This window comes from Vulpes lagopus, chromosome 8 (assembly GCF_018345385.1).
Source record: "Vulpes lagopus strain Blue_001 chromosome 8, ASM1834538v1, whole genome shotgun sequence".
NCBI classification, from domain to species: Eukaryota; Metazoa; Chordata; class Mammalia; order Carnivora; family Canidae; genus Vulpes; species Vulpes lagopus.
The window spans coordinates 84,382,626-84,394,719 of NC_054831.1; the positions used below are offsets into that span (position 1 = coordinate 84,382,626).

Here is a 12,094-nt window from a genome sequence, read left to right on the forward strand (position 1 = left end):
CTGGAGATGTGTTCTGGGGTAGGACACTTAACTTTCCCAGCTTCAGTGTCCTCATAGGTCAAATGGAATGAATGCCGTCCACCTCATCGGGTTCCTGTGTGGATGAAACGAGATAATATGTGAAATGAGATAACGCCAAGAACTCCGTATGAACCTGGCTCACGGAGCGCTCTTAATAAAAATCAGCTGCTGGGGTTATTATCGGAGGTCTTTCCTGGCCCGGGAAGTATGCCTGCTGTGTTGCAGGTGCAGTTCTTGTGGACACCAGCAGGTGACGCCCTGACCCCAAAAGAGCTCATTCCTGGACAGCCTGCTTTAAAAAGGGCTCCGGAAGGGGCAGGGCAGGGCGGCCTATTGGAGCTTGGCCCCCTAGACTCCTGCCTTCCCGCCTCCGGCGGGGAGAGGTATCTGCATTCCCCTCAGTTCCAAAGAAGAGGGGGCCTTGGTCACCATGGGGTAGTCAGTGGAGCCTGTTTTCCATCCGTATTTTGGAAGAGCATGGCCTGCAGAGACAGCCGGGGTCAAGTTGAGAAAATACTCAGGTTGGACCAGGTAAAGGGCTGCCAGAGGGAGCGAGCATCCCAGCGCGGAGGCTGGTTAGAAAGGGCCAGTGGCTGGACCTCGGCGCACGGCGGGGCCTGGTGCTGGGGCCGGGGAAGAGCCATACGACTTCTAGGCTCTTCCCTTCTTGGTGAGAAGTTCAGAGCGGAGCTGCGCGGCGCGGAGGAGCCGGGACCCGGCTTGGCCTGGGGGCGCGGGACGCGCTGGTGATGCTGGGGCCGGCCGGCAGAGGGCAGCAGAGGGCAGCAGAGGGCAGCAGAGGGCAGCAGAGGGCAGCAGAGGGCAGCAGAGGGCAGCAGAGGGCAGCAGAGGGCCTCCCGGGCTGCGCGGAGCTCCGCTGCCAGCCACGAGCCGCCTTCCCGGGAACGTGGGGAGCTTGCGGCTGCAGGCGCCTCCGGGAGGGAGTCCGCGTGTTCCGCGTCTCTTCCCTCGCCCTCCCCTCTGTCCCTGGGCTTTCTGAGGGCGGGCCGGGGGAGAGGAACTCGTGGGTGAGGGGAGAGTCGGCTCCAGTCCGAACTTTGTGCACCCTCTTGCGAAGCTGCGGCTTCCCTGGGTGGCATCTGCGGCCACTCTAATCCTAGGCGCCCCTGCTTCCTGGGATAGGGTGGTGGTCTCTCCCAAGGATAAGGGATTCGGGGGCAGACGAGGATCCTTTCTCTGACCCCCATAACCCAGGCCTGAGGGTCAGGTGGACCTCCGGAACCCGGGGAGTGCCACGCCATAGCACCCAAGCCAGTTCCCAGCATCCGCCTGGGCAGGCTCCCAGAGGCCCACAAAGGCCTTCAGACAAAGTTCTGGGCCGGGCTTTGCCTGTGCTCTGGGCCCGCAGCCGGCTGGCTCTAGGCACTCCAAGTCCCTGGCACTCCTTATGGGGTTTTGTCCACTAGCCCTGGACCGGGCTGGCAGGGCCCTGTTTGCTGGGGGATGGGGGTAGGACAGGCAGCTCCCCTTTCTTTCCTGCCCCTTTCCTAGCTCTCTTCCAGGATACCCTCCCGCATCTCAGGCCTGCTCAGCTGTGGCCTTTCCCCACTTGTCCTTCTCTTGGCTGCAAGCCTACATCTTTGCCATCCTCAGATCTTGCCTATACTCTACCCCTCATTTCTTCACCCATGTGTTTACAATAATACTCGGCAAGTATTTATTGAGCTCCTACGATGCTCCAGACCCTTGCTAGATCACTGGGGATCCAGCAATAACAAGACACAGTTCTTGTCCTCTTTGGAGTTCACAGACCAGGGGGGTAGTAGGTAGGAGACTAGCAAAATTCATACTTAAAAACTGATCTCATTTTGTGATAACTGGGGTAAAGCAGATAAGTTGCCTGCTCCAGGAAGCTCTACTGATAGGGATGCTTCCTCCGGGAAATCATCTGCTAGGCGATGAGCTGTGGAAGGAGGGACTGTGGGCCCTGCCCACCCTCCTTCCCCAGGCCTGGCACATAGACATGCAGTAGTTGCTCAGGAAATGTGGAACAAATGGATGAATCATCCTCATGGCTACAGGATGGCCAATGGGAATAGCTTTTCCTCCCCATACTCCCTCTTGTCTAACATAGGACTCAGAGGTAATGTTGGGGATTATATAGATGAGACCTTGAGGTTGCCAGGAGTCCCTCCTAGGCCTCTGTGGCTTCCTTCCTAGCTCCTCATGACACAGCTTACCTACCTGGGGCTCTGTCAGAGTCCCATGGCTCGTGTGTGGATTTGCCCATGACCTTTCATTCATCCATTCTTTGGCTATATTACCTTTCGGGTACCTACAGTATGCTGGCCCTGGGCTCTGGAGAAATGGGGACCCAGAGAAGAAGGAGAAGGGTCCTGGCCCTCCTGGACTATCTGGTCTAGACAGTAACAGCACAGTGTGATGGGGGAAAGTTGTGGTGCTGTGTGAGCTGGGATGGTGTGCCCCTAGGGGCACCTCCTCAGAGAGGCCTCCTCTGGCCACCTGGCTGAAGGAGCTCCCGCTCTTCTAGCTACGAGCTGCTGTCACATCTCCATTTTTTTTCAGAGTACATTTCAGTATCTGTAGTTACTTTATCTGTTGGTGTGTTCTTTATTGGAGAGCTTTACTGAATGCCTGCTATGTATCAGGCAATGTTTTAGGCCCTGGGCATACAGAAGTGAAAGAACAAATTTCCAGCTCTCCTGGAGCTTATGATCCAGTAATGATAGTGGTAGTAGGAAGACAGACAATAACCGGAACAAGCAAGTAGGCATGTAGTATATAAATATGTGTTAGGGAGGAGAGGAAAGCAGGCAAAGGGGAGACTGGTAGAATTTTAGGCAGAGAGCTGAAGGGGGTAAGAGATAAGGCCATGCAGCCACCTGGAGGAGGAGTGTTTCAGGCAGAGGGTGTAGCAAGTGCAAAGGCCCTGAGGTGGGAATGTGCCTTATATGTTAGAGGATCAGCAAGGAGGCCCCTATGGCTGGAGAGGAGTAAGGTTGGACGGGTGGCACAGCCCACGTCACGTAGGAACTTGTAGCCATTGTAAGGCTTTGTTTTGACTCTTAGTGACATGAAAGCCATTTGAAGATTTTTTTTAAATAATCTTTTTTTTTAAAGATTTTATTTATTTATTCATGAGAGAGAGACAGAGACAGAGACATAGGCAGAGGGAGAAGCAGTCTTCATGCAGGGAGCCTGACGTGGGACTCGATCCCAGGTCTCCAGGATCAGGCCCTGGGCTGAAGGCGGCGCTAAACCGATGAGCCACTCGGACTGCCCCATTTGAAGATTTTGAGCAGAGAGGTAACAGGATCTGGCTGACATTGAATAGGATCCCTTTGGCTGCTGTGTTGGGAGTGTGGGCAGGGGGGTTGGGTGCAAGCAGGGGGACAATGAGGAAGCCAAAGTAACAGTCCAGGTGGGAGGTGATGGTGCACCAGCCAGGTGGTGGCAGTGTTGCTGACCAGCAGTGGCCAATTGAAGACGTGTTTTGGAAGTAGATCCCATAGGTTTTATTGAGGGATTGCATGCGGGGTGTGAGAGGCAACAACAAGGGCTGACAAGGCCTGCGTTTAGGCCTGAGCTGACAGAAGGAAGGTGATGGCATCTACTGTGGCAGGGAAGTATTCAGTTTTGTGTGGGATGATTTGGAGCTGCTCCTTGCATATCCTAGTGGAGACCTCAGGCCAGCTGTCAGGTATGAGGGTCTGACCTGAGAGGCATGAGGTTTGGGCTGGAGAGTCACACAGGAGGATCCTTAGGGTTTCAATGGGCTTTGAGGCCAGGTGGGATCACAATGGGAGATGGAGGGGGAAAATAAGGCAGAGGACTGACAGCTGGGGCCTTCAGGGCTCATTGACCAGCCGGTGAAGGAAGAGGGGCAGCAGGGTGGGAAGGTGCAGCCAGGGATGTAGGAGGGCAGTGTGAGTCCTGGAAGCCAACAGGAGGAACTGCTTCAAGGAGGAAGGTGATCACGTGTGTCATATGCTGCCAGTAAGTGAGATTAAGTGTGAGAATTGACTTTTGGGTTTGACATCATAATGGTCACTAGGGACCAGGCTCCTGTCAGTCTATCTAGTCCCTTTGCACAAATAGGAGAGAGGCAGCTTCTCTAGGTCAACCCATTGTGCAGGCACACAGAAGGGAGATACCTCAGTGTAATGGAATACATACCTCTCCCCAGCCTGATGTAGCCTTGAACCAGGCACAGCATGCTGAGGGGGCAGCAAGCTGGATTTCAGTACCTTCTTCACTCCATGTGTGCTCTAGGTGCCTTTATGCAGTGCCCAATCTGTACATCTGTACTCATTAGCTCTGTCGCTGACCTTGATGAGCAGTGTCAGTTGAATAAGTGTGGGTAAAGGAATGAGAGTCGGGTTGGAGTGAGTTCGAGAGAATGGGAGAGAAATTGGAGAGTATGGACAATTTTTTCAAGATTTGCTATAATGGGGAAAAAGAAATGGCACAATAGCTGGAGGGGGCTAGGGGTTGAGAGGAATTAGCAAGAGTGAGTGAAGAGAAGGCATCCTAGGCAGAGGACCAGCATAAGTAGAGTGAGGTTATTAGGGATAGTTCGGGTGTATAAGGGTGGGTGGGGTCCTGGAACATCACATTTGAAGTGTGAGGTGTCAGGAGAGGACACTGGACACATGGGTTGGGGCCTTTATGTTGGGGGTGAAGGGGTAAGGGCAGGGTTGGAGCATGGCTGGGTACACACTAGGTGATCACTGAGTACTTCGGGATTGGCCTGGGGCATCCTTCCACAGCCTCCTTACCCTGGCCTCAGTCCACCAGCTGGAAGATAGGAGCATTAGGTGTTTCAGCTGCTAACTGGGCGAAGCCTTCTTGGGATCTACATGGGATCTCTGGGTGATGGGTCTTAGGCCCTGGCCCCTCTCCTCCCTGGATGCCACACTCCTCAGGCTGAGGAAGAGGAGGAGGCCCTGCTTGGGTCTGGGGAGGCAGGAGGTCGGGTAAGGGCCTCACCATGGCAGGGACTGTGCTGGGCAAGGTAGGCTGGGAACCAGGCCCCAGCACCTGCCTTCCTGAGACTCACCTTCAGGTGGGTGCCGTGTGTGTGTGTGTGTGGGGGGGGGGGGGGGGGGGGGGGGAAGGGAAATCTTTTGGAGGAAGGCACAGAAGTTGCTGATTCTTTTTTCCTTGGAGAGATGCTGAAGAATGTAGCACATTGTGGCTGCTGGCAGATGCTGACCCTGTATTCTTTCAAGAGGCAAAAGTAGCTACACAGAATAACGACAGTGACTCTGTCCTATGTCTAGTGGCCCAAAGCGCTCTGGCACACAGAGACCACCTGTAGCCTTGTGACAAGCCCTTTGAGCTACTGCCACTTTACATGGGTAAGGGAGATTCAGGGAGGGGATACAGCTGCTGTGGTGGCACCACCGGGAAGTGGCAGTTAGATTAGAACCCAGGCCTCAGGCCCTGGCTAGCTCATGCCCAGTGCAACAGGCTCCCAGAGCTGCCAATGATGGGGAGCAGTGCCAGGCCAGGGACTAGGTTCTGGCTGCCAGATTAAGTGGAGAGACAGCTGTATCTCCCTCGCTCTGTCTCGTCTTTCCTTCTGCATGGATTTATTAAGTGTGTTAGGTCCTGGGCATCCGTTGTGAACAAGAAAGACCTTGCCTTCAGGGGGCTCACAGTTCATCTAGGTGGACAGAGGGTAAATAATCCATTCCATGAGTAAGTCCTCATTACAGCTGGGATAACCACAGCCTGTTGGGTGCAGCTGGGTACTAGGGTCTTGGGTGGGTAGGCCCTGAGCACATCAGCTCCTTTCATCGCACCCCAGCCCTGCGGGAGAGAGGCTATTACCATCCTTATTGGGTCGAGGCTCAGAAAGGTTGTTCAGCTGTGACTTGAGGTCCTGGGTCCTGAGCATGGGGAATGTAGAAGCAAAGGCTGGTCACCTCTCCTTTGCCCACAGCTCCTGTTTGTTGCCACCCATCCCTGCCTACAGGTAGCAGACAGCAGAAGGTTAGAGGTACAGCAGGGAAGCCATGTTTCCTCTGTGCCCTCCAAGAAGGTCCTGGGCACTTGTAGTAGAGTGGCCCCCTTGTTTCTGGGCTCTGTGGGACAATCCCCAGGTTTGATGGGCAATACAGGGGTGTGGCCTGAGTGCTGTCTCAACTGCCCAGCTGTGTCCACAGGATCAGACCGCCTGGTACCTTAAGCAAGTGGCCAGTGCTCTTGGGCCTCAGTTTTCTCATCTGTAAAATAGACTTTAGGATTGTTATGAGGGTTAAATATAACACATGGAAGGCATGTAACATGGACTCTGGCATATGGTGGATGTACAGTTAACAATTAAAGTGTCATCATGGTTGATGAAACCCCAGCTTCAGCTGTGGCCCAGCTTGAACAGGGAGGAGACTAATCATGGCTCAGACCTTGCATCTTTAATTAGTCCATCCTGCACAGTTTAGACACCTCTAATCAGCAAATCCTCTCACCCTCTGCTTCCTAGGAAGAGGGCCCCTAACTCTGTGTGTGTGTGTGTGTGTGTGTGTGTGTGTGTGTGTGTGTGTGTGTCTTTATAGTAAGAAAGAAGGTCAGAGAAAGCTTCTTGGAGGAAGGGGCATTTAAGCAGGGATTTGAGGACTGAGTAGGAGTTCATTAAGCATGGCAGGATCAAGGCCTGACCAAGCAGAGGGTGGAGCACCTACAAAGATTTGGAGGTGGGAAGGAGGTAGGGCTGACTCTACCCTGCTCTCCCTTTTTAGAGTGAACTGGACCTGTTCACTCTCCGCTGTTCCCCCAGCTTCTGGCTTCTGTAGATCCCTATGGGTCCCACCCACAGGGTGCCCATTCTCACCTGTCTGAGGGGTGGAATTTTGCCCTGCAGGAGCTGCACAGCTAGGAAGTTTAGGATGCATTACCGTCACCCTTCTTCAGAGCTAGGGTCCTTGGGGGGGAGGTCTTTAAGGTGGTGACCACCATCGCAGGTCCCTTGGGAGATGGTTTTCACAGCTCACAGCATCTTTATCTCTCTTCCTAGGCAGCCTCCCCCTGACCTGGCACTGGGAATGTGCATTCTTGATTAGACCCACCCTTCCCCTCTTCCTCCCACAGGGTGTCTCTCCTTTGTCTGAACCTCTGTCCTGAGTCCCCTGCTCATCCCATACCCCAGGTCTGTCTGTCCCTCTGTCTCGCTAGGTAGGTAGGTAGGTAGGTAGATAGGTAGGGCAGGCTCTGTTTACCGATCTCTGAGATGGTCCCTCTTGTCCCCCACCATCTGGGCAGGTCTCTGCTCTGTGTGGGGAGAGGAGGGCAAAGAGTTAGTGGAGGAACAGACCTTTGGAGCAGGGCAAGGACCTGTTCCCTCCTTTACCTGGAGGCGGACTCCGGGTGTGAGACTGAGGGTCCTGCCGCGGGGGCGGTGGCTGGGTCTGACCGGGGTGAGAGGACAGCAGGGGCCCGGCTGGGCGAGGAAGGGGGCGGAACCTCGTGGCGCTCCCCTCCCCCACTTTCTTAAAGGGCCGGGCGCCGGGCTGTGCAGGAAGGGGCTGGCGGAACCCTCCGTGGCGGGTCTGGGCTCAGCGGGGACCTGGGAGCCGAGGCGTGGCGGGCGGGCCAGCTAGGGTGGCCGCGGTCGCCGCCTCGCCTCCGGCTGGTCCCTCTACTCGCCCGCCTGCAGTCCCCCGCCCTTCCCACTCCTCCCTCCTCCTCCTCTCCTTCCCCCTCCCTCCTGCCTTCCGTCCCCCCATCTCTGCTCAGCTTCCCCACAGCCTCGGCTCTGACACCTGGAGGGACCTAAGCGGGCGCGGGCAGCCGACCGCGGTGGAGCGGGACTGTCGGCCCAGCAGAGGCCCCGCGCGGCCCCGCCGCCCTGAGAGGCTGGACCCGGCGACTGGGACTGGGAGCGGGTGAGTGGGGCCGCGGGCCACCTAGTCTCCGGGAACCAGGGCCCCGCCTCTACTCTCCCGAAGTCGGGGTGGGGGCCAGGAGGGGATGCGGGGTGGGGGGGCACACGGTGGAGGGCGCCGCCCTCCGCCCTCCGCCCTCCAAGCCCGCCCGGGTCTGCTAACAAAGCTACATTTTGAGATCAATTGCGTGGCGGCCGGAGCATCCGAAGGATACAGTTGTCATGGAGATGGGACCGTGAGAGGAAGCCTGGGATGGCCGGGTCGGGGCCAGGGAGCGGGGGCGCCACCAGAGAACCCCAGGCCAGCCTGCAGGGCCCGCTGGGGCCAGCCAGCCTGATTTCCTCCTGGGCTCTGCTCCTGATCCCCCCTTTTGTATAATCTGAGGTACATGTGTGTGTTGATGGGGTGCCAGTGGCAGCTTGGTGGCAGGGAACCTGGGTGTGGGTTGGTTGCCGGGGCCTGCTGGCAGCTACCTTTACCACGGAGCAGCTTTGAGGATTTATTTCTGTTTCCAGTTTCCTAACTTTGACAGCCTGGCTTGGCCGCCAGGCCTTCCCAGCTCTGGACTCCGCTGCTGGAACAGGGGCTTGCACGGGGGCGTGGTAGACAGTGGGCAAGGCTGAGAAGGCACATAATGGCCGGCCTGCGTGGCCACCGGCAGGGAGGGAGGGGTCCTCAGAGCCCCCTGCTGGGGCTGGGGTGGGGCAGGGAATCAGATGTGGGGACCACCCTGCGCAGCTGGCTCCCTCCTAAGAGGAGGTATTCTGACTGTTGCTGTCCCTGGTGGATCTCGGGACACCCTGAGTCAGAACTGGGGACGTTGTCTCCATCCAGGCCCCGAGGGGGCCACTGCCCCAGCCTACCCTTTTGTCTTGGGGCCATCCTGGGGGGACCTTGGAAGGGAACTAGGGACAGAAACACTAGCCACAATGGAAGGGGATCTGAAATTCCTGGCAAGCTAGGGAGAAGCCAGGCTGAGCTGGATGGGTGGGTGAATGGGGAGGAGGGTGAGGGCTGATGGCCAGGGCAGATGGGTAGCTTAGGTCTAGGGAGAGGCATTTGAACTTTTGTAGGTTCTCTAGCTCCTTCTTCTAGACCCTGGAAACAAGAGCTACTTAATGGGGGGTTACTCAGGCAGTTTGAGGGAGAGTAGGTAAGAGGCACTGTGACTACCTCCAACCCCAGCCCCTAACCCTGGACGAATACAGTCATTCTACCACCTCCGTCGTCCCCTCTCTCCCAGGGAAGCTCTAAGTTCTGTGACCTGGGATCTCTGAATCAGTAAAATGGGCCAGCTGTGCTCCCGTACTCACCTCCTATCTCTGGAGGAGAGACCGGCCCACCCAAGAGCCCCCTTCCCCAGTGTATAGGGAAATAATGTCGACAGGACTGAGAAGGTGGGACTCTGGCGGGGGTGGAGGGTGACAGGGGACATGAACATTACCTCACCGAGCTTCCATATATTAAGCACTACCGCTGGCTAAGTAAGCTCACACAACCATCTTTAGAGGGAGATACTACTATTATTTCCGTTTTGTGGAGGTGGATGCTGAGGCTCAGGGAGAAGTTACTTGTTTCATGTCACTTAGTAAGTGGTTGAGTCAGGATTTGTACCTGGGCAGAGCTGTTTGCTGCTTGGACCTATGTCCTCAGTTTCATTCTCTTCTTCCCTGAGATGCAAGTTAGGAGGGAGGTGATTGCGTGCCTTTCCATCTGGAGCAAGGGAGTAACCTTGGGGGAAACCGAGGCACTGAGCTAGGATCTCTTAGAGAGGTGGGATGGAGGCATTCCCATTCAGGACGTTTTGCTTGCAGGAAAATGACACTGCCTCCCGTGACAGAAGATGTTCTAGACATCCTCTGCCAGATGGTCTTTTCCAGGAAAATCTGTTTTGAGCGGCATCTTATGTCTGGGGCTCCATATTTAGCCTGGCTCCTCACACACTCAGACTGTCGCCCCTTGAGGGGTGTTTAGAGGGAGTGGTGAGCCTGGGCTGGACCTGGCTTCTTGCCATAGCTCAGGCAGAGGTAGGGTGGAGTGGCCTTCCTGGGACCTGGCTGCTTTCTGCAGAACCCTTGTCCTAAGTGGGTTTGCTCCCAGGTAAGTCCTCCCTGGGATCTGATCCTTTTTAGGTGGTGAGCCACCCCAGGGCTGTGACTGCCTGGCCCTGATTGACTCAAGCATCCGGCTGTGGCCTGCTGGAGAGCAGGACTGCTTCCTTCCTTCCCCGGGCAAGCAGGGCCTTGAGCTCCCCTCTTTGGAGTGTCTCCCTCCACTCTTCTCCTTCTCCCCAGTAACTTTTTGTCTTGTCACACCTGGCAGTACAATGAACACCACCTATATACCACAATGAACACCCACCTATATACCCTTCACCCAGAGACCTAGATTTGCCAATTATTGACATTTTACCCACATTTGTTTTGGTCTCTCTGAACCTTTTGAAAATAGTTGCAGACATCATGACACTTATCTCTGAATAATTCAGCATGAATTTTCTGAGACGAGGACATTTTTCTACATAATGACTTATATTGTCATACTCAAGTTTAACAATGACAGTTTAACCTAGTATGTAATCAATATTCAAATTTCTCTAGGTGTATCAGTGATATCCTTTATAGCTGTTTTAAAAACAAGTTTTGATCAAGGATCACACATCACATTTAGTTACGTCTCCTTAGTCTCCTTTAATCTGGAACAGTTGCCCTGCTTTTTTTTTTTTTTTTTTTAATCTTTCATAACATTGTCAAATTTAAAGAGCCTTGGTCAGTCTTCCTGTAGAACGTCCTGCATTTCGAATCTGTTTTGTTGCTTGCTCATGAGTAGACCCACCTTAAACATTTTTTGTCCAGAATATCCTGTAGCTAATGTTTGCCTCCTTCTCAGTGTTTCTTATCAGGAGGCAGATGTCCTCAGCTTGTCCTGTAGTAGGTAGTCAGCCAAGTTAGGTCATGTGGCTAAGGAATCCCTTTGTTTCACCCCCTTCCTTTCTCTTTCCATTTCTAGAGTTTCATCTACATGGCCCAGGACAGCAAAACTGACTGAACTCGTACTTGAGACCACACATGAGAAGGGTGATTCAGCAGACATTGATGAGGCCTTCAAGGAACTCCCAACCTCAGGGGTGGTGTAGGGAGAGCCACAACTGGGGTTAGAAAGTAGTGAGCATAGAGGGGATGGAGGGAGGCAAGATGGGAAGAAAGGGGGCGGGGCCCAGACTATGGGCTGATGAGCTGGCCCCTTTTCCAAAGATACTAGGAGCCACCAAGGATCTTGGAGGTGAGAGTAATGGGACAGGTGTGTGTGTGTTGGAAAAGGTGTGCTGTGAAGGATGGAGGGGAGGATGGATTGGCAGGGCCAGTGTGGTGGACAAGGATTGGTCAGCTGCCATGATGTGACACAATACAAGAGGCCAGGCACTGGATTTGGGGCTGCTACATATGGCATGCAGAGGGAATGAAGGCACAGTGGAGATGGAGTCAGTGGTGTGGTGGCCCTGCTGGGACCAGGATGTGGTAGGTGGCAGGTGGAGAGGAGGATAAAGATGGAAGAGGCAGAATGGATAGGCACTGGTGTCCAACTAGAGGTGGGGAGATATCTTGCGATGGCCTGGGAAGGGTGATAGGGAATGCAGTTTTGAGTGTGTGAGATCCATGTTACTTTCCAGGTTCGAGGAACAGTGTGCAGGAAGCTCGTTTCTCAGGTGTTAGTGGCCACCTGTGGCCATCCTCTCAGAAGTTCACTTTGGGATGAGGGCAGAGGGAAGGCCACTCGTGACTTACAGCAGGGAACAGGTGGTGAGCTTTCAGGCACCAGCAGGGCAGGGAGTGTGAGCATGGGCTGGGGACCACTATAAAACCCAGGATAATCCTTCCTTTGCAGACACCCAACTCCCTTTCCTCATTTGCTTCTTCATACTTGCTTGGGGAACCCTGACCCTGGTTAGATACAATATCTAGCCCACACATCTGTACCTGTGCAGCTGAATGGGGCTAAGCAAAACCACCACCCTGATTGGTCTCACTTGAACTTCAAAACTGTGAACTTCATGTGTGTCCTTAGTACTCTCCTGCATCCCCACCATGGGTCCTGAGTCCCATCTCTTCTTCCCCTACTGGCTAGTTCACACTTTGTCTTCTACCCTTGCTCCTTGCCCCTCTTTCCCACTGCGTCTCAGCTGATAATACTGCTTCCTACTTTTT

General features: G+C 54.6%; 1 protein-coding gene across 6 annotated transcripts in view; it reads left to right on the forward strand.

Annotated features, from left to right (window-relative positions):
* Positions 1-12,094, forward strand: part of PSD2 (pleckstrin and Sec7 domain containing 2) — a 141,924-nt gene that overhangs the window by 85,795 nt on the left and 44,035 nt on the right. The window contains exon 1 of one of the 6 annotated variants that reach the window (XM_041765392.1): positions 385-552. The exons of 4 other annotated variants lie outside the window; for them this stretch is intronic. In XM_041765392.1, coding sequence (XP_041621326.1) covers positions 499-552 — 54 coding nt within the window. In that variant the 5' untranslated portion in view covers positions 385-498. Of the gene's footprint in view, positions 1-384; positions 553-7,452; positions 7,890-12,094 lie in introns of those variants that run through there. One more of the 6 variants, XM_041765393.1, reaches the window with a different exon arrangement.